General features: G+C 38.3%; 1 protein-coding gene across 1 annotated transcript in view; it reads right to left on the reverse strand.

Moving 5' to 3' along the window:
• Positions 1–26,411, reverse strand: part of tmtc1 (transmembrane O-mannosyltransferase targeting cadherins 1) — a 207,656-nt gene that overhangs the window by 134,646 nt on the left and 46,599 nt on the right. The window contains exon 4 of the mRNA XM_053314047.1: positions 25,733–25,909. Coding sequence (XP_053170022.1) covers positions 25,733–25,909 — 177 coding nt within the window. The remainder of the gene's footprint in view (positions 1–25,732; positions 25,910–26,411) is intronic.

Genomic DNA, 26,411 nt, shown 5'->3' on the forward strand with positions numbered 1-26,411 from the left:
GTATTTAAGAGAAAACTTTGTCTTGCTGGGATTAGAGGTCATTAGGATTCATCACTGTCTTTACAGAATTCATTTGCAATTAATCAAATTTTTTCCAGATTTTCTGTTTATTAGACCCAAGTGGTGAAGCGGTTGACACTGACAGACAAAGGGAGCATTGTACATCTGGTTTGTTTGCTCAGTATTCCATCACTAAGGACAAACCCTCCCTCCAACTCTGTTCTTTTATTGATGGAAATGAGATGATACAATAGTTAGTGACCCTGCAGGGACTGGCTTGTTTCTAGGGGGACGACATGTTTACTGCCGTCTTATATTAATATTGCTACTCTGTGACCTGTTTGTGGTGCGCTGTGGACACTTTTGGGGAGCTAATGAAACCATAGCTTTGCCTACAGCGTGACTGCAGGTCATTCACTGCTAACAGCCTTCATGTTACTGATAGACAAGTGAGGCTGCAGCATGCATACTAGTATGCTGTCTGAGCCACGAATCCAAGGTAATTGGATTTGGAAATAACCATGCAAGCATTTTAATGCAACTGGGAGGAGACATTCTAGGTTTTTTCTTTGTTTCACAGAGCATTACTTTTACTTTATCTTTTCTCCTTACAATATAGGCTGAGGCTCTAAATGCTGCATTACCTTTTTTTTTTAAATTGACTTCCCTCGTAGCACTTTATCCTTAATCAGCCTGTGAATGAGTCAAATATTTGCCAGTGTCATGTCTATATTTGCAGCGGCTGACCTCTATTTTAAGAGTAAATCTCAGAGGATCAATCCACACAAGTAGCATTTGAATTCACTTTCATTTTTCCACTGTAAAAAAAGGCTAATGGAGCTGAGTCTGCCAGGGCTCCACTTAACATTTAGATCAAAAAGCCTTTTCTATATACAGAATAATCAAGAATCAAGAAAGACAATGGACAAAATATTCACAATGTATATAGTCTGTAATGTATTTGTTGCCATTTATATAGAGTTCTATTGTTGTATTATCTATTATCTCCAACCTATTGATCTTTTCTTTCTGCTTTATGATTTCTATTGTATGATTGTAGAGGCTGCTGGAGTCTTAGCTCAAGAATTGTGTTATTATAGAAAGTGTTATTCTGTGTATATGACAATAATAAAAAAACCTTAAAAAATCTTCAAACCTGAGGCTTGGTATCAGGTATACTAAAGTAAAGCTGATCAAATTCAGCTCCTTTCTTTATTGTACTCTGCTGCGTTTGTCCACCTCAGCATGCTGGTGTTGCAGTGTTGCTCTCCTCTATCCTCCCTTTCTCCAACAGTCAGGCTCTACAGTGTGAGCTACTGCATACAGGTGAAAATGTGTATGTGAATGGAAAAAAAAACATTTGGACACACCAGTAAGTGACTCTGAGTTCTCAAATAAATGAACTGAAAGCAAAGATCAGTGTAGAAAACATTCAGCTGGCAGCTTCTCATTTTTTAACCACTGCTGACGTCACTATCGGAGGTTACACTTCAGATCATATCAGCTGTCACCAATTAACGCTAATTCTGTGAGCAACTTGATGGCAGGCCAAAATTGTAGTTGTATTAAAGTGCCAAAGATAGTTTGCGAGGGAAGAACCTCTACTCTGTTATACCTCTGTACAACTGCAATTGGAGTATTTCTGTAATTCAAACAACTCCAGCAGAGTAATGCCTCTTCTTTCTTATGGATCACATCACGTTTCAATTTCAGTCATCACATCCTCCAGTTAAAACTGTACTTCATATTATATCAATGACTGAAACCTGAACCACGATCCAGGATCTTTAGTATTTGGATAAAAAGTAGATTGTCAGATTTATTAGCAACAGCACATGCTACAACCTTTGTATTATTATGCTATTATATTATAACGGTATAAAATGATCTTCTATTATATTGTTTAGACAATATATCGTCGGACAAAAGAAGTTATTATGACAGGCCTATGCTGCATTGTATTTATTATATATTATATTATATTATATTATATGTATTTAGTTAACCAAATTTTTACTATCTTATACTCCAGCCCATTTAGTGACAGGTGTTGCAAATAAGCATTCTCTATAAACTCTGTGATACAAGCATCGGACAGTTGTTTTTGCCTGTCTATGTATGTTGTATTTGTCCCTATTAAATAAACTATCAAATAAATAAATACATAAGTAGAAAGCTAGCCAGTGCTAAAGAACTTAGATTAGAGACTGTACAAATGATGCACGGATGCATAAAAATAAAAAATGTGAATTCAAGTTAACAGATCATTTTCAACATGGATGAAAAACTTCATTGATTCTCATTCTCACCCGACTGGCAGACAAACAAACACACACACACACACACACACACACACACACACACACACACACACACAGTTGGGACCCTTCACACAGTGTTGGATTTTCAAAGGTTTCTATCTGAACAAACAGGACTCTTCAAAGTATTCTGATCTTCAGCCCTCCAAAGACATTTCTACACACACACACACACACACACACACACACACCAGAAGCTGGCTTTGATGCATTTTGCCTTGTTGTCACCGTCTTGTCATCTTCATCTATCCATCGTTAATACAATCACATTTTCCCTCTGCATCAACAGAAAACACAAACACACTGAATCCCTTTGGACTAGTTTTCTTCCAGGCTTCACCAAAGATAATAACCTTCCACAACAGGAGGTGTGTGTGTAAGTGTGTTTGTGTGTGTGTTTCTCTGCCAATTAGGCCTCTTTTTTTTCTCGTTGGAGCATGCCAGGCGGGGGCCGGCAGTACAGCTTGTTACAAAAGCTACAGAGAGGCGGGCAGGTCAAGCAGAACTCCCTGGGGCAGTTTTGGTCCCACTTCAAAAGAAATGAAGAACTGGTAAGTGAATATATAAACCGGCACTCTATTTTTGTGGGAGCAGACATTATTTGAAAGCACTTTTGCAGAGTCAAAAGATACGTTAACACAAATCCCATCTCACCACATGCTCAGTCATTCTCCCTCTTGTTAAAACACACACTACAGTGTTACTTTACATTGCTTCTGACAGTTTTTAAACCGCACTGATATACATTTTAATATTTATTTCTCAGTCGTCCATCTCATTTTAACCAATAAAGCAATCTATCTATCATTGTATAAAGAGGAATGAAGAACTACTCTCCATTAGAGGTCTTCACAGTTCTACTTGGGTGTTATTTTACTGCTGTGAGTCTTAGTAATGTATGTTAATATTAGGGCTGTTGGAACGAATTTAAAAAAAAACAAAAAAACAAAACACAATTGAAGTTTCTTCTCGAAAGTTTTCTGAGTTTGTGCTAACGTAACGTCCCATAAAGGGCAGAAAAGTTCGATTCCAGCTAGGGACCTATGCTACAGGTCATTACCCTCTGAAGTAACCTCTTAATACACGCCCCTATTTTTTATGTTGTTAGCCTGAACGACATGCCCAAGTTGCGAGCAGCACAGATCCCACATAGTTTGAGACTCAGAGATGTGTCTGGTATCATTGGAAAGGAAACACTCTCAGGAGTCTTGTAAAAGTGTCTGTGTGATTCTGTGACTTACTGACAAAGAGTGGCAGAGGTTACAATAATGGGGTTGTTTACTCGCCCATAGGTTTGCCTTTACAATGACATGTGTACAGACATTCAGGGACCACTCAGCGGGATATAGACACAATGAGGCCATAGCCAGAGGTCTTGGCTTCATGCAGTCCAAATTTGGAGTCAAAAGACCAAAAGATGAATGAAGAGTTATTTTTCAACAGGTATGTCCATGCGTTTTCCTTAGGTCCTTTTTCTGTTTATTTAGCTATAAGTCATATGTCAAGTCGAAGAAGAACCAACCGTGTACCAAAATGCCGAGTGCGTAATGATATATGGTTCAACTCTTTTACGCACCGGGCGCACGCCGGTTACGCTTGGAGTTTGTTTATGGAGAGCCAAACTTCATTGCTTAGTGTCATACACCGTTGGAAACCTCAGACCATTGGCTAAAAGGTTATCAACTTCATTTCACCGAATATGTCCATAGGCTGGAACAGCTGTCAATCAAAGCCATGTCGTCATTGTCGTCGGTCACATGTCCTCATTGGCTTTGGATACATGTACTGCCTAATCCTAAGCATCGATTGGCTTGTGTGTGGTGTCGTCAGAAGCAGGAGAGGCTCACGGTTGTAAACATCTAGTCACGTGTACTCTGAGATGGACGTGCAGGTCAGGAAATGACGTAAACGGACCTTATATGGTTTGTTATTTGTGTTATTACGTTACGTGTTGGACTAAATACATGGACATATTGAGGAAAGTATTTCGGTTTTATGGAAACGGATTTCATATTTCACAAGAATGGATATTTGGCGAGCTGTACAGAAAGTCCTGAGTCATAAGATGATCGTTGTGGATAAAGGGAAGACTTTGAAGGTATGTAGGCATTATAGCTTTCCTCACTTAGCTGAGTGGCTAGCCGAGCTAATCGCTAATACTATTACGGCTATGAGCAACCATATATGTCGTGAGTGGTCTTGAATGAATCAGGACAATCTAAGCTTTCTAACAATGTACGGCATAAAAAACGAAAAATATAATAATAAGGAATGAAATTGGAATGGGATTAGAGAGGAAGATTGACAGCCCTAGTTAATATGTCCAATACCCAAGTGGACCTGAGTGTATGAAGTATCAACTCTGACCATGTTGTTATGTGAGAGGAAGAGAGTTGATGGAAGGAACAAATTAAAAGGAAAAGCTATCAGCTATTAGCTCCTGTTTTATGCAAAGAGTTGAAAAGTTGAGAAAAAAAGTTGCTTCCTTACTTCTAAAAGATTTGTGCTGATATAAGAACTTATTATTTTCATTTCTGTGACTTTGCATTGGTTGTTCTTGCTCTCTATTATCATTATAATACTGCTGCTCTTTCTCACTGCGGCTGCTTGTTAATTGATCAAATTAATTAAGCGCATCGGGCTGCTGCTGTTGTTTGTTCTCTCTCTCTGTTTGGGTCAGTTGGGGTCGAACGCATTTTGGATTGGGGCGGATCCTGAGTTAATGTTTCAGTCGATATATACTCTTATTAACATGTATTCATGGTGAGAACGTGAGTGGAAAATGCCCGTTCTAGTACAAGTACATTAAAGCTGAATGTCACAAACTGATAATTCTCTCCAAATCCGCTTTTTTCCTGCAGGCATTTTAAGCAGATGTACACTGAAGACAATCATATGTACCGAAACAAATATGCGCTCTCCAAATCCAAATTAAAGCTGCCAATCTACTGCCTCTTTCCTGTATGTGACACACTGAGATTGAAAAGACATATTTGATGGTCCTCTACTCTCTGTAAGCCGTCTGTAAACACAGCAGGAGGAATTATGTGGACTGAGTGAAAGCAAACAGAGGAAGTGGCTGGACACATAAAGCCCTGCTCATTCCTTTAGATGCTCAGTGAAGAAACACACTCCCGACTCCAGTGCAGGAGCTGAAACCTGCTAATGTCAAGCAATCATGTAAGAGGCTGATTCAGGAGAGTAAGATTAAGATTTATTGTCATTTCTCTGAACTTAATGTTGACTATTGAGGAAATGTAGATATAAAATGGAGATGATGCTTTGTGCTGTAGCGTTGGAATAAAATGAAGGAAAGAGAAAAAATAAAGCCCCAAACTATCTGTTACCACATTAATCATAAAAGAGCTTCAAACATGTTATTAATAAGTTATACCAGTGTTGGGCAAGTCACTTGACAGCTGTAATCATTTACACTTATTACTCCTTTAAAAAGTAATTACATTGCTCAAAAGCTTTAATAGTGGCTAACATTAGAAAGTCAGCTAAGAAGACACTTCCACCCCCAACCTACAACCTACCGACTAAGAGGCAGCTACGACAGCTTGAGGATGGAGCCGAAGCAGAAGTATCTAAAAGAGCCACAGATATCTAAAAGAGCCACACACACACACACACGTGTGTGTGTGTGTGTGTGTGTGTGTGTGTGTGTGTGTGTGCATGTATTAGTTAAATATATATCTATATATTTGTAACTGATCTCTCTTATTGAATGTATACCCCAATAGTAATCTATGTTAGAGGTCAGATTTAAAAGGCTGAGAATATAGACTAGAATTTATTATAATTGTGAAAGATCTGTAGAACATTTTGAATTGAAGGTGTACAAAGAAAAGCAGGCAAAAACCAAACACCTCAGCAAAAGTGTAGAAAGTCTTTATTATCTCAGTCAGTGGGAGGCTTCCAGTCAGCTACAAACAGCTGCTGAACAAAGCGCCCAGCTTAATAAAAATAAAGAGTGATTTTTATGTCTTTGTTTCCTCGTTTTATCAAAGCCATTTGCCAAACAAACTCCCAATTAGCAGCGGGTCAGTGTTTAATGTGCTGCGCTGAGACTCCGGGCCCTGCCAGTGGGATGGAGGGGTGATCTTTTCATCCTCTCTCTCTTTCTCTACCTCCCTCTGTCCACCCCAGTCGCTGCGTCGCCCTCTGAGCCTTGAAATCCTCTCATTTTTTCCTTGAATCCGCTTTATCCTCTATTCCATCTCTTTCCTTCCATCTTTCTCATCATTCATGAATAATGTACATTTCCTCCTCCATCCCTTCCTCTGCCTCTGTATCTCTGTAAATCTTTCTCTTTATATCTGTGTCTCTCTGAAGAATGCATGTCTCTCATGTTGTAAGACCAGAAGCGTTACATTCTTACACCATACTGCAAGAAAGGCTGCGTCATAATACACAAAGGGCTTACCAAGACACAATAATACACAGTGACAGTATACACTATAAGGGTCGACTGATACATCGGCTGGCTGATATATCGGGCCGATATTCGCGTTTTTTACTGGTATCGGCATCGGCCGATGCGCGGGTGCGTTCACCGATATATATATATATATATATATGTATATATATATATATATATGTATGTATATATACAGTATCTCACAAAAGTGAGTACACTCCTCACTTTTTTGCAAATATTTTATTATATCTTTTCATGGGACAACACTATAGAAATGAAACTTTGATATGCGTGTACAGCTTGTATAGCTTATAGATTTACTGCTAAATTGTATCAAAGTTTCATTTCTATAGTGTTGTCCCATGAAAAGATATAATAAAATATTTGCAAAAATGTGAGGGGTGTACTCACTTTTGTGAGATACTGTATATATATATGTATGTATATATATGTATATATATATATATATATTTTTATTTTTTTTTAATTTTTTTTTTTATTTATTTATTTATTTTTTTCCCGTCCGGATTTACAGACGGGTGCGCTTACCGGCAGCCCTGTGTTGTTGGAGGTGCTGGAGAGCACGTGAAGCGCACACCCCTCCCTCACTGGCAGCGTGCAGCTGGAAGACTGCCAACAATAACAACGCAGCTCCCGTGAGAGATCGGTAAGTTTTCACACTTTAAAGTATTTTTAACCGTCTAAATTACCTGTGTTATTGCCATACACTTTGAAAGTGAAAACACGAATGCCAAATGCATGTGTGTTTGTTTCTCTCACTGAGAGCGGGACGTAGCAGACATCACAGGTGTGTGTGTGAGCTGCTCCATGTCTTGAAGAGCTTTTAGAAGTATGATGGGAGAAATGGTTTATGTGTGGTTGAATATTTATTCGCGTTAAAGTTGATAATGCAACAAACATAGGTGCTACATGTTGCTTGTTTTTAGAGCAGAAACTTAATTTGTTGCTTATGCATCTGAAGATCCTACTAGTGTGTTGTCTTTGCATAATAGGCGGCATAATAAAACATTTTATTTTATGTACTGTATGTTTTTACAAATTAAACACTTTATTTCAATGACTACTTTTTAGAGTTTATTGTTTTCTTAAGAAATATTAAAATTAGTTGACAAGGAACCTAATTAGCCTAGTAACAGCATTACAGGATTACCTAGTGCACTTTACTTAAAAAGATTATGGTGCTTGTTGCTAGTGTGTGCAATATTGTAATTATTTTATTTATGCTTACATATTCATGTTCTTATTTTTATCTATTTATTTATGTTCTGCAATACAATTTGTTAATTTGTTATTTTCGTAAATAAATGTTTCTTTTCTTGGTTAAATTGAGACTTGTGTAACATTTGTTATCATTGTCATTTTTATCATGTAAATGAAGGGATAAAAAGCAATATCAGCTTCAAATATCGGCTCAAAAAAATCAGCAGCACATATCGGCCATCGGCTAAGGCTGATGTAAAAAAATCGGTATCGGCATCAGCCTTAAAAAACCTGTATCGGTCGACCATTAATACCCTCTCTAAACTACTGTTATCCAGCATATACACATTAATTGAAACCTGTCCTCCCTAGGGCTGGGTATTGTTTAAAAAATTACGATACCAGCACCAATCCAAGTACCCTTTAAGTCATACTGATACCAACTGAGTACTTTATTAGATACCCATTACACATTTAGTGCTCTGTCTTTTATCCAGTGTAACAGGCGTGTAGTGTAGACACACTACCAGCGCCACCAGGCGCTCGCCCCCGAGCCCCACCCCCAGGCCTGGCTCCAGGGGGGGGCCCGGTGACCCGCGTCCGGGCAAGGGACACGAAAAACCAACTGTCGTACTCATCATTGGGGTTTTCTGAGCTACCTTTTGTCTGGCCCTTCCCCCCGGACATGTTTGCCATGGGAGACCCTACCAGGGGCATAAAAGCCCCCGACAACTGAGCTTCTGGGGTCATTGGGACACACAAACCCCTCCACCACGATAAGGTAGTAGCTTTGTACGGTAGCCTAACGATGCAAAAGTTAAAATCAGTCACACCAAATAAACCACAGTCCATACTGTAAATATGTAGTTTCACAAACACATTGTGCCTTACAAGCAAGAACCACTGATCCAATTAGTCGATTCATCGTTTCAATAATCCATGACTAGTTGACTATCAAAACAGTTCTTAGTTGCAGCCTTGTATGAGTTATATTTAAGGGTCATTTGCAAAGAATTTGAGAGGTAATATATGAAACATTTTGTAAAACAATGACAATATATTTTGTTGTTTCTAGGAATTGGTAACGCCTGTTTTGTCCCATTCAGTCAGTAGAGAGTAATGTATCCTTCTCACTGATGCTTTGGTATCTATTGACAGAAGCTGTTAATTTTACATTTGTCATGTCAGTTGTAGAAATATGCTGATGTAAGAGTTTCTATTTCTGCATATCAGCTTACAATGACATGTTTAATTGTGCCAATCTAACTAGGAAGAGCTGTATGTAGTGTTGAAATCATAGACTGTATATAAGAAATGAACGTAACATCCGTGACGTCACCCATTGGTTTGTGGACTGCTGCTCGGAAGCCAATAGTTTCGAATCTAGGCAGCGCCATCTTGAAAATTTCAGGTGCATGCTGGGACAAATAAAAACACGGATTCTACTTATATGGGCATGAGGCGGGGCCATGGGCGGGAGTTGCGATAGGTTGAGAGGGCTGGATTTCGAGGACATTGGGCAATCAACCTGTCAATCACAACATAGCCACGCCCTAATGCATACCCTGCTTTATCGTCAAATGTAAAATCAGGGAGGCCAAAATTTCACAAATGAACATCATAGTGCATTGAAGAAGGCTTTGAACTAGCGATTGAGACCATAAACACATTTTGAAAATGTTTACTGAGGTTAGAAATCAAGTGAAAAGTTGGTGAATTCTCCATTGACTTGTATTGAGATGGAAGTCCTTTTGATACCAAAACGGCCGCCTCCTGGTGGCCTTTTGCTAGAATGGAGTTCTAAGTTACTTCTGCGTTAGCCTCATTTCAGAGGACTGGAACTCCCCGTCTCGTTGAAATGAACTGTCCTGCTAAACATTAAATTCAACGTATTTTATAAGATTCTGGTGTTTTGGGGTTTTTTTGGGCTTGAAATAAATGTATATCAGCTGTACATAGTGTTTACATAAATCACTAGTTTGTTTCTGAGTTTGAATAACAGTAAACACAGGAACTAGCCACCAGTAGATGATTTCTGGCTAACTGCATAGAGATCTATGGGATGAGGCAGTTAACCAAACTAAACACATTTGTTTGTTTACATGTACTAGTCTGACTTTCACTGTAATTAGACTGTAGGGAAACAAAGTGAAACAGTCTCTAGCGGGCTATCATCAGTCATTTCACTTTGAATGTGAAAGTGTATTTGTTTAAGCTGGACTCCACAAAGAGGAGCTAAAACCAACTGAAAGAATTAAGAGGAAAAAATGAAGAATACAGGCGGAAAGTCAACAGGAGCGCCAGGAAAGACAACGTACACTAACGGTTACCTAAGAGAACCGAGGCTGTTCCTACAGTCACTAATCTACTGAAGAGTGAAGAGAAACAAAACCATTTCTGTGGGATTTAAGTTATACTATGTTTTACTTTCACATCGTCTTATATGGACCATAACGCTGTTCCCTGTGTGATTATTCCACCAGCATATTACACAACTTCCTGATCTGAGAGATCAACAAAAGAAGGAATAAAAGAGTCTTCCTGCTGTAATCTTTGGCAGTATGCACACACATCACTCTGCACAAACAAGCTCAAACATCCTTACTGTAAGAACAAGAGGAACATGTTTTTGAGTGGAGGGGGGCTTTTTAGGTTTTTAGGTATGTTCAATTGGTTTTCACACAATATCTTGTTTGATCCTGTTAAACAACGGTTGGTGCCATCTCCTCATGTGTTCAGATTTTGACAAAGCAGCTACATAGCATGACAGCTTTCACACCAAACATGAACAAAAATCACAATTTTCCACTCAGTTGTTGTTGTTTTTTTTACGCTTACAAATGTTGTTTCCCGCAGGCTGAGCGAACATTTTCTCCTTTTTCAGACTTCTTTATCTCTGACAAATATCCAAACTCTCTCCCTCTGTGTCTGTCAACCAGTTAGCCTTTTCAGGGGATCCATTGGCAGCTGTTGAGTTTTAATTAAGGCTCAAATTAAATCAGCTGCAGTTTAATCTTCTCTGGATACCAAAGAGGTAGACAGGGACTGGGAAGACAGTCTGTGATGCTGGCAAAATCCTACAATGCCTCCTTGTAGCAAATCCCATAACAGCACTACAATATACGGTATTAGTAACCTCGTTTATACTGACAAATTCAACTTTGCTCCCGGGTTTAATTCCGTTACCACTGATTGGCAATTCTAGCGGATCGCCAAAAGTTGTTTGTCTGACTACAGAAGCCTTGAGGGGACAAAAGGAAGATTTGTGGACATTTATCATTGTGTCTGAATTCCAGGGATGATCTGGATTTTCACCATCATTACTCTGTCTTCAAAGGGCTTTTTTTCAGGCGCAATACTTGGATTGACTTCCAAGTAATCCCAATTAATTCTTCTCATATGTGGAAGGACGTATAGTATATCCTCAGTGCCAATAACTTTAAAAAATGGAATATGTTCATGTTGTATTTTATAAAGGTATATATTTTTATTTTTAAACTGTCTCCACAGCTGTCCTCTGCCTAAGGAGATCAAGCTGTCGACTCATATTGACAGGCTGAGGTTAAATGTCGATAAATTTGCTTTAATCATACAAAAAAAGGCGTTCCTTATAACTTTAAATCATCAAATGTAGCCTTTTTCTTCAGTATCGAAAGTAATACAGTCTAGTTGTAGCCAATATAAATGAATATTGGCTACAACTAGACTAAGGGTCTACAGCCATGCTAGCAGCACTGTGTACTTAGGTGCAGAAGTGTTTCGAGCTAAATGCTATTGTCACCATGTTCACAATTATGTCTAGACGATATGGGAAAAATCAAATATCACAATATTTTTAAACCAAATACCTCATAATATTTTAGAGATGACTATTGGTGCTTTAACAAAATATTCACACAATGAGATTCTTATAACTAAATAGTAAATGGTAAATGGAGTGTACTAATAGAGCACTTTTCTAGTCTTTTGACTACTTAAAGCACTTTTACACTACATGTCAAATTCACCCAATTATACACCATTGGTTCAGCCATCAGGAGCAAATTGGGGTTAAGTATCTTGCCCAAAGTCACATCAACATGCAGAGTGGAGGAGGCGGAAATTGAATCTCCGATATACTGATTGGTGGACGACCCGCTATGCCTCCTGAGCCACAGCCGCCCCAAAATAGTAAATAATCATCAGTAATGTGGATATAATGACTTAGTGGGTAAAGACTAGGGGTGTAAGAAAATATTGATACACTGAAATATCGCAATATTTCATTTTGCGATATTGTATCGATACTCAAACGCACATTATCGATTTTTTATTAACAATTTACATGCAAATAAATTTGCAAGCGCATCTGTCGAGGCACCATGGCACGCTAATGAGAAACGACGACGGGTGGATGTAGGACAACGAACTATCGAAGAGGTACACTTTTCAAAACTTCCAGCGACCTCATTTATATAAGCAAGTAATTCCTTTATTCAGATTGCACAAAAAAATGTTGGATGGTGGATGTTGCAGGGCTTTGAATTTTCTTTTTTTTAATAACAGTGAACATTTTTGTTAATGTTTATTTTAAGAATCCTACTGGCACTTTTATTTTTGACATAGAGAGGTACATGTTAATTTGTTTGAGACAGTTTCCCTAAAATTAAAGTGTGTAAAAAAATTTACAATATATCGTCTTGCTTGTAGTATCGCAATATATCGCATCGTTGCCCCTGTATCGCAATACGTATCGTATTGCCAGAGACAAATAATAGAACTGCTAGAACAGTCTGGTAAGTTGAGAAAATGACATCACTTTACTGGAATGCAACATCGAGATATCACAATAACCAAAATCTAAGACCATATCTAGTCAGTATCAATATAATAGTGAGTTATTGTGCACATTAATGCTAAACACAAGGTACAGCTATTATATCTGCAGGTATTAGGTCATAAATCAAAGCATTGGACACATATGAATATTTCCTGATAGTGGTGCTAAATGAAAAGTGATCCTGTCATGAATGAACAAACGGGTTAAGGGTTAGCCTATAGCTGTCTAACTGACTCCATGGAAACGTTCCACTTCCTGTCAACATTACTTAAAAATTATGGTAGCCCTGCTGGAAAAAACTAAAGACATGTTAATCCCCAATGGAAACAGCATTGATAAAGTTAATGTAGATTAGCATTTCAAAACTTTATCATACCACTCACATACCAATTGGTGGTATTTTTCAGTACTATTACTAGTAGTAATGTATGTTATTCTATAAGTAGTTACTGATCATGATTGTTATATTCGCTAAACGATAATCAAATGTGAAGGGATCATGACAAGTGGTTGAAATGTATGTTATTCCACACCAGCTGACTGAATGTGCACTTATAAAATTGAATTTACTGTATTGTAAACCCGATTGATGTGAAATGTAACCAAACACAAGAATGGAATCATGTAACCAAATATACAACAAACAAAAGCAGTAAGGAGAGAAACCAAACATAATGGGATATATCAAGAAGGAAACTTGTTTTTTATAAACTAAGGCCAGAGTTACTGAAAGCCTTGGTGTATTCCGAGGAAAAGAGCTTAAAAAATACCAAGGAAAGAGATAAGAGAGATAACAGTGTCAGGTTACAGCCTGATACTACAGTATGCTGCCAGCAATAAAAACTCTACTGCACCCAGCTTTGAAGACTCCTGGTGATTTTTGAGTGCTTTTTGAGACTCTGAAAAACGTTTTGAACAACCAAAGAAGGAGACATTGTGATACGTATAACCTACTAAACTATGAGATGTGGTGACATGAAGGAAACTGAAGCAAACTGAGCACAAATGGTTCAAGTTAGCTTTCATTATTTTAAAGGTAGATGCAGGTTTTTGTAATATTTATTCCACTTATAGTGTGGATGAGGATTGGATCCAAGGTGTTTATAGTTGCATCATCACAATACAGTGAAAATTCATGATCAGTTCCACATGTCTCTGTAATTCATCCTGACATGTTTGGAATTATTTGGATCTCCACCAGAATTGTACATTCTCTTCAGTTATGTGGCTTTGAGCATAGTCTGGCTGCCTAACAAGAGTCTGTATGTAGGAACCTGCCAAAGAGTGTGTGTGTGTGTTTGTCTGTGTGTGTGTGTGTGTGTGTGTGGTTCAAGAGGTTAATCTGGTTGTAATCAAATGATTCGCCTGCATGTAAAAGCACTATCAGATACAGACACAGAGAGATACACAGAGAGAAACTGCCTGCTGGGCTTCATATGCTGACGTTTACACAGTTGCTTGGAATCCACTCTATTCTACACACACATACACAAAAACACACACAAAAATGCACATTTTTCACCGAACAAATGTATGTGTGAAATGGAATGAATGAATGAATAATGAATGAGTGTTATTTTCCTGCCTGGTTATTTACACCAGTCATTCCTCACAGGGTTATTCACACACATTCATCATCAGTATAGACTTCATGGAAATTTCAGCAGACAATATGTTTTTTATCCCATCATCTAACTGAAATACAGACACACACTACACACATATAAATAACATACAAATATCAGTAAACATATCCAAAGCTTGTTACTAACAAAATATACATTTATTTAAGTTAATACACTTTAATCTTGAATAAAGTCATAAATAAATAATATACAGACTGTGATTCACATAAAGTCATTCTATCATAAGCTATTTTTATCCTTTGGAAATATACTCATAAATGCAACACCTATCAATTAAAGCTCCATATTCTCATCTCCTTTCATCATTTAGACCTAAATATTCCACTTTCACTATGTAGTGCCAAATAATACTCAAATACTTCATACTCAAATACTTAATACTAGGGCCCAACCCATACTGAATTTTTGGGCTGATGTCAATACCAGTAATAGGAAGTACAACAATATCCATATCAGTCTATATCTTATATATACAGAATATATACATAAAAACACTTTTTTTAAAGTAGTTACCAAACGCACGGAGGCTGTGATATTTTACAGTTCAAGAATAAACTTAATTTTCACTGACAACGTAAGCTTCACTGTGAATTTATTATGTATATATGTTAAACTTGAATTAGGATAAAGGATTAAATAAACATAAAATGTGGCCTACAGTATATGTATCTATCTAAAAAAAGTTGGCACATATGGGACAGTATAAAAGTCGATACCGATATACCTGTGATAGGCCAATATGAGACGATAATATCAATTGAGCAATATATCGGTTGGGCTCTACTTAACACATTCAAAGGAGAACTCCACCAATTTTACATACCAGTTGTGTTTCCAGATGTTGGGGCGTACAACTGCATGTTTAATAATAGTAGTGTGAAGGCTAGGGGCTCGGTTGGGGCTGAAGACTACAAGTTTGATAATGAGAAAAATCTGATGGTGTGTTAGTGGGTAAGTTAGAAATGCAAAATAAAAAAGACAATCTGTGATTCTGTTACATTGATTTTATTAGTGCAACCTGTATACGTGTAATATATCATGCTCTTTTTTATACTATTTATTGTTTGTTTTTATTCATGATGAGTTTTAATTAGTTTTATGTTACTGTGTTTAGTTATGTTTAGTGTATACCACTGAATAGTATACACTTTTTAACATATGTAGTAATTCTCCCCAAGACACTGGAAACTGAATATAGTGTTTCAATTTGGCACACTTCCCCTTTAAAATCATTTTCACATTTTATAATCTTAATCAATTTAGCATTTTTTTCAGATTTTTTAATATGCATTTACACCTGACCTGGTATTTGAACCCCTCCGTTTCCATCGTTTTTATAGTATGATAATTCTACTTATCTGTAAAATACATCCTGTATTTCAGATGCTCATTTACCTCCAATCCTAATAAAAGATTTTTACTAGCAAGCTTACTGGCTGGTAAATCCAGTTGCCTGCTCCACATCATCATCATCTAATCTAACAGGAATCCCAACATATACACATACTGCCAACTACTAAATGTGCTCTAAAGTAACTAATGTTATTCAGAACCAGGACAAACACATTTAATACTGTTTGCTATGCAGAGAAAATATTTCACTGTAAACTCAAGAAGCATTATGTGATTAATACTAAGCTTTTTACACCATTCATCAACACATGTCATAATTGTTTTGTATGTGTATGTCTGCATAGCCACATGCACTGTATCAACCTGCTTCCACACTCATAAAAGTGCTTTGTAGTATTTAAAAGATGGAAATGTCGCGTGTGTGTGCTGCCTTTTCTCTCTACAAAAATTCCAATGCTTTGAAATGTGTGTGTGTGTGTGTGTGTGTGTGTGTGTGTGTGTGTGTGTGTGTGTGTGTGTGTGTGTGTGTGTGTGTGTGTTGTCTCTCAGGAAAGCAGACCACCTTGCAGCTGAGTGAAATCAGGATCTAAAGAGCAGTCCAACACTAAAAAGGTAGAAACAGTAAAGCCTGTTCCCCGCCTGACTGCACGTTTAATTGTGGTGGAAGCAGGAACAAAGTCAACACAGTGTGTTTACCAGGACTTTAGAGAGAGAGAGAGAGAGACAGAGACAGAGAGAGAGAGAGCGAGGGAGAGAGAGAGAGAGAGAGAGAGAGAGAGAGAGAGAGAGAGAGAGAGAGAGAGGTCTAAATCCTGCAGAGAGACATCTGTATCCCTCCACACATGTTGACTTGCTTGCTTTCAGACTGACATTATCATGCTGCTGCAGCCCTCTATGAGCTTTACACTGCTACCACTGCTATTACACAGGCTTACTGCTGTGCGTGCATGTGTGTGTGTGCGCATGAGTTTTAGAGTATTAAGTGTTATCATAGCGGCTGGCATTAATCTGGAGGAAGACATAAACAAGATTGAGAGTGGAGACGAGGCGGGCGCCAGTGGCCCAAACTCATGCTGCTCACAGACTGAGGGGACATGTGGAGCATAGTGGATCACTGCATTAACAATGCACACACACACACACACACACACACACACACACACACACACACACACACACACACACACACACACACACACACACACACACTGATGTCAATGCAGGGTATCGCTTTTTCCAAAAACTATGAACACAACCATGTTTTAAGATCATTACCTGATAATAAAATCATTTAAAGACCATTGTGGTTCATTACACTGGTTTATGATCATTTCTATCAGTAATAATAAGATTGCGCTCACAAAGTCTGGAAATAATCAAACAGGTTGTAAACAAACCTCCAAGTTAGCCAAATGTATTTAGATTGGTTTAGATCATCTGGATAAACAGGTGGCTCGTTTACAACCTGTGTGATTATCTGACTGCTTCATGTTTACTGTGTGTCAGCTGTTTTGTGGTAAATTAATGACATGCAAATTCCCAAATGTCATCAATAACTGATAGAAATGATGCACAAATCTATGAAAAACAAGATTGGAGTTATAAAAACACAGAATCCTTCTTCAGTTACAGTCTGATAGATGTTTGGTTTTGTCATAATAGGAAAAGCTCAGGTTTTACTAATAATATTAAAGATTAAAGTTGTTCTATTTAAGTGTCCCAGTGAGCAGTGTGACAGTCACTGAGTCTGTTCTAAACGCATACTTTCCTACTACTCGTACTAACTCTGACGTCATTTGAAGTATGTAGTGTGTTTCAGCTGCATAGTATGTGATTTAGAGTATGTGAGAAGTTCCCGGATGATATACTAGATTCACCAGAAATGCAGAGTATGCATCAAGAGCTGACTACTCACACTCAAATTACCCAAGATGCAACATAACATAAAAAAACGGTGGTTTAAAGTTAGCTACAGCGAGGGTATGTTCGCTTCCTGTTTTCAAAATGAAAGCACAAATTCTATCGTTATGGTTTTTTAATAATAAAAGGCAACGGGTGTTTTATTTTGTGAAAATGACCGGAAGTGCATTTCTCGCTACGGCTAACTTGAGTGGCTCCGAATTCTCAGGAACAAAACTTTAAACAGGTGTTATTTGGACAAATTAGCGTCACATTGTGGATCTAAAGGTCTACTTTACTTTCTTCCTAAAAAGGTTAGAAATGTGGATAAAGTGGTATATTTACAGAGTTAGAGCTAAAATGAAATCAGCTTCAGCCTGCTGATATCAGCCCGGGTAGGGACGAAATGCATTGTGGGTTATCGTGTAATTTACTACAGTGTAAGCTGTCTGCTTACTATCTGGTCGTTTAGTGTGTAGGATGGAAGTATGTACGGTTTTGAACACAGCCAGTGTCTCAAATTGCATACTTCTGTTAGTACACTTCGGTTAGTACACTATACTTCTGTTAGTACACTATACTTCTGTTAGCACACTATACTTCTGTTAGTACACTTCTGTTAGTACACTACACTTCTGTTAGTACACTTCGGTTAGTACACTTCGGTTAGTACACTATACTTCTGTTAGTACACTATACTTCTGTTAGTACACTACACTTCTGTTAATACACTATACTTCTGTTAGTACACTTCAGTTAGTACACTATACTTCTGTTAGTACACTTCGGTTAGTACACTATACTTCTGTTAGTCATTTAAGTGTTTTCAAATATCAGATGACACTTCAGGGAAACTTTGGACTCAACAAAAAATTGTAGTTATGCTTTTTGTTTGTTCTTTTTAGAGGTACTGTCACATGATGGCACTCAAAGACAAACAGGAAGTCGCACACAGAAACACACACACACACACACACACACACACACACACACACACACACACACAGATTCTAAAAAGCCCTTCATCTCCCTGGACGTATGCCACACTTCTAAGTGACAGACACCCTGGGGTATCTTGCCCAAAATAACCTTTAATACCGATTAAACACACGTACACATGCATGCTCGTACAGTCTATGTCGTACACACACACAGACACGCACAACTCCCCTCCCCCAGCACGTAGTGGTTCAGTGTGTTATCAGCTCCCCCAGCCCAGTGGCAGCAGGCTAATTCCAGAACATTCCAGGCCAGCTTACACAGCAGGGACACTCCGAAAACATCTGGACCTGGCTCCAGCATGGTTCACCCTCGCAAAGGCACACACACACATAAAGACACACACTCACACTTATGCTAATATGGAGAGAAACACACACACACACATATACTCTTAGAAAGCACGAACACAGCTTTTAGCTTTTTGTAGCTCTAATCTCAATGAGAGCTCTGTGTCAATGACATGGCTAACACTAAAACACCCTGGATGAATGTGGAGAGCTCTTTTTGTTAAACAGTGCTGCATTAAATGTTTTTTCCACTGTATATCACTGCAGACTGTTTTTTCCATATCAAACAATAACTTTAAAAATGAGATGAACACACTTTGTTCTTCCTTCCAGGTTGCCGTCGGTTACCAAAGTGTCAGTAATGTTATGAAACTGAACTTGCAGAGACGTGAAACTTTCAGTATAATCCATCACAGTGAACATTTACCTGCATTTAGGTTGAATGAATTGATTATGTTTCCAAAGATGTGGAGTAACAGTTTGGTCATACATCAACCTCATGGGTTTACTGAAAAGTTTGATTTAGTGTGGAGATTTGCAATGTATGTGTCCAATCACATGTACATTTATATATTATTGACCATATTGTTTATTATATTAATGTCTGAATGTCCAATGAAATGAAATAAAAAATTGGTAACAAAAAAATGTTTTCTGCCACAGAGGAAATCAATTCATGATGATTAAAAGCAAATCGAAAGAGTCATCTGACATCTCTGCAGCAGAACCAGAAGATGTCAAACTGCCAAATATCAAAGTCATTGATCACAAGAAGGCAAACAGGCAGTCGTATCAATGCTAAGTACTGGAATAAACCGTGTTTCACTAGCTTCTTCAGAGCCTGAGAGACTATGATGCAAGTTAGAAAACAGGGTGTGGTCTAATAATGAGGAGTTGCCTTATATTCAGGCCGGCATGGTATTTAGGAACCAATTATTTCTATAACATCTGAGGTTTTATGTATGTTTTTTTATGACAGTTACCATGATGGTTTGAAAGGTGTTGCTAATTTGTGCAGTAAGGAGAAAAATGAACACCTCAGCAGCTCTATTAGACATACAGTACAGTGCTGTAGGCAATGATGTCATACATTCTGGATTTTATTTTTGACACAAATACCGCAATATACCATTTTTGAAAAGGTATGAAGGTATGTAGTAGACTAGAGCCTACTGCTATATCCACTGCTGTCAATGTTTCCACTCACACTGATAAAAAATCAGTGCTGAATCTGATTGGACTCTTACTTTGGCAGCAAATACTAACCTGCAAATCATAATTGTGACATTAAATTTATGATAGATGTCAGGAGTGATTGGTTAACATGACGCAATGTTCCACTCAATCCAGCTCACGCTTTTATTTATTCCTTCTTTCTTTCTTTTCACACTTCTCTCTCTCTCTCTCTCTCTCTCTCTCTCTCTCTCTCTCTCTCTCTCTCTCTCTCTCTCTCTCTCTCTCTCTCTCTCTCTCTCTCCATTTTTAACTGAAAGTGAATGGAAAATTAAAAAAATTCTCTCTTTCTGCCACAACTCAGCAAGAACAAACCGTCCACGCACACGTGCAGGGAGGGACGTCTGCGCTACAATGTGTGTGAATTAATTGTTTGTTTATGCTCCCAAACTTGCTTTCCCCTCAAATTGCCCCTTGAGGCACAAATGCAGTCATTTGAATTCTAATTAAATTTGAAGAAGATGACTACAAATTTGGAAGATTCACACCTCATTTGATCCGACAGGCCAGTCTTGTCTACATTTTTCTGGTGAATTTAAGAAGCTATTTTTTGCACAGAATGAGGATTTTGTTACTTTGAAAACATACATTTTTGCACCATTTGATGATCCTAAATTGATACCTGTGGTGCAAACAAAGAAGATTGTAGGCGGTGCAGCAGGCAGGAGATGCAAATACTTTTTTAATTGTGTTTGCTTGTTATGAATGCCGTAAGGGTGGAAATCACAGTGTGTGTGTGTGTGTGTGTGTGTGTGTGTGTGGGAGTGTGGAACTCACAAGAAGCCTGAAAAACTGATCAGATGTCTGTGATGGATTATGCAGGTGCTAAAATGACCTGAAACCAAAACGAGCTCGCTGGAAAAGGAGGAAATCAATCTAAAAACTGATGGTGCACTTTGGAAAAAAATGGTTTTGCAGTAAAGTCAAATATACTGCATGTGATTTGTACTTAATGGGCTAAAAAAAAACTGGCACGGTCCGTTAAAATGAAAGGAAGAGGAGCCCGTTGGGGGAAAGGGTGAGGGGGGGGAGACAGGAGCAGAAATGTGAGTGTGTGTTTTATCTGAAGTTCACTGCTCTGCAGGAATCTGTCCTTCATTATCACTGCAGGCTTCTTTTTAAAAGTACATAGCAGGGGTTATAACAGCAGCAGCGGGGGCGGCACAGCATGATACTGTAGTAAAAAGAGGGACAATGGCATTGGTGTAAAAGCTGCACAAACACACAGAGGAAGAATGCTCAATTGACTGCGTTTCAGTATGGACCCATAAAGGAAACGTTCCCCTCTGATACTGAAGCACTGTGCAATCTGTGTAATCTGTGGTTCAAGAGTCAATCAAATATGTCCTCATTCATTTTAAAAAAGCATTAAAGAAGATGTTACAACTATTTTTACATAAGCAAATGAGCAAAATGGACAGCACTTTTTACAATGGTGTTACCTAGACAGAGAGTGATAGTCATACAGTTTGCAGTTTAAAGACCGTGTAAAGTGAATTCAGACATTTTCTTCTAAACACATTAAATAGGTCATAAATGTATTTCTAAAAAATGTGTAAAAAGCATTTCAACCATTTAGATTTGAGCTAGACTTCACAAACTGTGTTTCAAGATTTCTGTGTTCAGGATTTAGTGGGTGGGTCTGAAAAATCACCGCCACATTTACGTAACGCTGCGGTGATTAGCATAAACCCGCCCTTGCTGCTGTAGAGGTATAAATACATTCAGTGCACACTTCCACTACTACAGTCTACAGTTACCCAGTTAGCCGCCGAGCTAGCTGCCGAGTTAGCCACCGAGCTAGCAGCTGAGTTAGCAGCAGAAAGCTCTCAAACGTAGCGTCCATGTTTCTGGTCGAGGTGGTGACTTTGATTGACAGGTGACACTTGATGGGGGCGGGGTTTCCGTGAGGCCACGCCCACAGCGTTTGGTAGCAGAAAAAGAAGCAGAGTTTTACAAAACTTTGAAGCCTAATTTCATATATTTGGCAATTTTTTTAATCATTCAAATTTGGCAGGGTGGTTAACAACACACTTTTCTGTGGTATGTCAAACTCAGAACACATATTTATTCTTACATTACACGGACTTTAACCACTTAATGCACGCTGTTCCGTCTACGGAACGGGACGGATGTTAGGAGGTAGCTACAAGTTCTTCTGAATGTTTTAAACACCAACCCTTAAACATATATATTCATGCCATACATCGTTGGAAAGCTTAGATTGTCCTGATTCATTCAAGACCACTCACGACTTATATGGTTGCTCACAGCCATAATAGTATTAGCGATTAGCTCGGCTAGCCCCTGAGCTAAGTAAGAAAAGCTATAATGCCTACATACCTTCAAAGTCTTCCCTTTATCCACAACATTCATCTTATGACTCAGGACTTTCTGTACAGCTCGCCAAGTATCCATTCTTGTGAAATATGAAATCCGTTTCCATAAAACCAGAATACTTTCCTCAATATGTCCATGTATTTAGTCCAACACGTAACGTAATAACACAAATAACAAACCATATACGGTCCGTTTACGTCATTTCCTGACCTGCACGTCCATCTCAGAGTACACGTGACTAGAAGTTTACGACCGTGAGCCTCTCCTGCTTCTGACGACACCACACACAAGCCAATCGGTGTTTAGGTTTAGGCAGTACATGTCTCCAAAGCCAATGAGGACATGTGACCGACAACAATGACGACATGGCTTTGATTGACTGCTGTTCTAGCCTATGGAAATATTCGGTGAGGTTGAAGTTGATAACCTTTTAGCCAATAGTCAGAGGTTTCCAACGGTGTATGACACTAAGCTATCAAGTTTGGCTGTCCATAAACAAACTCCAAGCGTAACCGGCGTGCGCCCTGTGCGTAAAAGAATTGAACCATATATCATTACGCACACGGCATTTTGGTACACGGTTGGTTCTTCTTCGACTTGACATATGACTTATACCAAAATAAACAGATAGATAGATAGATAGATATGGCCAAACAAAAAAATATGGTTTTATGTAATAATAATAATAATAATAATAATAATAATAATAATATGGCGTCAGCTTTCATTAGAGACCAAGATTTTGATTGTAGGCAAAGGGGTTGTGAAGTTATAGGTGTTTGATTGTGGTTATACAGCTTTGGTAACTGAGTGTCCATTTGGAGTCTCCAAAAAGGACCTAAGGAAAACGCATGGACATACCTGTTGAAAAATAATTTAGAAAAATTCATCTTTTGGTCTTTTGACTCCAAAATTGGACTGCATGAAGCCAAGACCTGTGGCTGTGGCCTCATTGTGTCTATATCCTGCTGAGAGGTCCCTGAAAGTCTGTACACATGTCATTGTATAGGCAAACCTATGGGCGAGTAAACAACCCCATCATTGTAACCTCTGCCACTCTTTGTCAGTAAGTCACAGAATCACACAGACACTTTTACAAGAATCCTGAGAGTGTTTCCTTTCCAATGATACCAGACACATCTCTGAGTCTCAAACTATGTGGGATCTGTGCTGCTCACAACTTGGGCATGTCGTTTAGGCTAACAGCATAAAAAACAGGGGCGTGTGTTAAGTGGTTAACGAAATGGTTTGTTTCTGTCCATCCTTCAATTCATGAGCAAAACAGTACAGTAATCACATACTGTAATGATAAATTATTACTAAGGTCGGACCAATATTGGCTTTTTGGGGCTGTGAAAAAATTCTGATGCCGATAAAGCTACATAAAGAATATATACTGTACTGTACATAAACATACTTTTTTTATAATGTGGTTATCAAACACTTGTGACAAAAATATGTAATGGAGGCTGTGATATTTTACAGTTTAAGAATCAGTGCTCTGAAACAGTCAACTTCACAGGGAATAGAATATGTATATATTAAACATGAATTAGGAAAAAGTATTAAATATACTGTACATTAAATGCAGCCTATAAATCTTTAAAAGACAATTGGTGCATATTGGACAGCATAAATACTGAGACTGATACATATCTCTGATAGGTTAATATTGGTTGACAGATGAATTAGTCTGGCTCTAGTCAGCATCCCAGTGTGTTATGATGCTCAGGTAGTCACACGCATTGTTATATTACTATGACATGACTTTGTGTTACGGCAAAAGTTGAGCAAAGTTTTACTAGCCAAGACTCTGTAAGGTCAAAGCCTGAGACTTGAATGTGTTTGCTTTTGAGTTTCAGGTCAAACCTGATATATCTTATTCTACTGTGCCGTAGATGTCCATTGTTGTCCAAAAACTATTAAAAACATTCCAACGAGCCACATCACTGCACTGGGTGACATGTTCCTTCATCCCTGAAGAGAGTGGCTGTTGTAACTTTTTAGAAAAGGCATATAAGACATCAACTCTCAGGAGTGAGGCTCTTTGAATGGAAGATACCACAGAGCTTCACTTGCTTGTCATGCTACATATCACAATCTGTTGATTTTGTACTGGAGTTGTTTGACAAATGTATAATGTTATACAAAGCACATGTGCAGTGTGGTGCTGGAAACTCTCTCCTGTGGGTTTCTATCTTCACACTGGTTTTATTCTTTGGAGCCATTTCTGAACAAGCTTCAGTAACCAGTGTCTTCAGGGATGAAGGAACCTGTTTAATCGTTTTTGGACCACACTGGAACTTTACAGTACAAAGGAATAAGATATATCAGCCTTAAGATACACACACAATACTTCTACAGTAAGTAGAATGAGTTCATTGTTAGTTTGGTTCTATTAATAAGATTTGCTGACAATGAGAATAATATAGAAAAGTCTGACAGCAGTCCAAGTGTACAGCTATATAGACTGTTAATGCTTTGGATTGTCAAAATGTTTTCTTCTGTTGTAAGTCTTTTGGAGCAAGTCTTAAGTCAAATCTTGTAAAAGCAAGTGTCAAGTCTCATGTCCCTGAAGACAAGTCCAAGTCAAGTCACAAGTCTTCATGTGCAAATTTCAAGTCAACTAAAAGTCTCCACCAACTGTCAAAAAACAGTTCAATCCAGATGTTTTTAGTTAAACTCCTTCTTTGACCCACTTTCTTCTCAATATGCTTACATTTAATCTCATATAGATTGTACGTTCCATTTGTACTTGTATTTGAAGTTGAAATTTCAGAGTTCCCAGTCAGAAATTTGAACTGGAATGCCCCCTGAAGTTGAATTTCCGACTCAGGATGTCAGAAAAACCTTATCAACCAACCTAAACGAGTCCACTTGAAGGTTTGAGGAGTGATTAAAAATGAAGTTTGGTATAAATGTTCCATCGAAGGTGTAAAATTGGTTTCCACATATATATAAGAACAATTATACATATAAATGAATCTTCTCTCGGCTATCTGTGCAGAAAAAAAACACTCTTCAAAACAAACTGGTTGCAGTGCACAGCCAGCAAGTATAAAAGAGTTTAACTGTGTAAATAGAAATCTGAGCATTGCTGAAAAACCATGTGCACACTCAGTAGACTGTCATCACATAAATCAAGATAAGAAAAAAAAAAAACAAACAAGGCAGAGTGCTTGTGTGCTTACTAGATGAGAGGTTTGCGGCAGATCACCAGGGCGTCGTAGAGCACGCACACCCCGAACACCGTGATGCCAGTCTCCTTCACCAGCATGGCGCACGTGCCCAGCAGCAGGCTGATGAGCAGAGAGCACGCAGACACCGTGGAGGGCAGAGAGTTCTCAGAGAAGCATACACCCACACTCCTAACACAGAGGAGGAGAAGAAGAAGAAGATAACAGGTTGGCCTCAGACTCTTCCTGTTCATTTACTACACATAATAGTCTTTTTGTAGGATGATGGAATAGGTGGAATGAATTGCTTCGTTAACTTAATTAAGATCTATGTCAAAGTCAAATGTTCACATTCAGGTATTAGATAAAGTGACAGGAGCTTTCATGCAGTGTAAGTAACTTCATCACAGATACCAGCAGTGCTACAGAGGTGGGTCATGTTAGACTGAGAGTTAATCAGCAGCATCTGTCAGTAGTTCATGAGGCGTGACAGCACGTTGATATGTGAGATAATCTGGCTGTTAATCTATAATCTGACAAACTGCTTCAAACTCAAACATATTCACCATAAAACACCATCAAATCTTCACGTGAGAAGCTGGAACCAGATACTTTTATTTGATGAATGACTTAAATGATGAATCCATTATTAAATGCCAATTAATTTTTGGTTGATTGACAAAGCAACTTAACC

Source organism: Scomber japonicus, chromosome 23 (genome assembly GCF_027409825.1).
Source record: "Scomber japonicus isolate fScoJap1 chromosome 23, fScoJap1.pri, whole genome shotgun sequence".
NCBI lineage: Eukaryota > Metazoa > Chordata > Actinopteri > Scombriformes > Scombridae > Scomber > Scomber japonicus.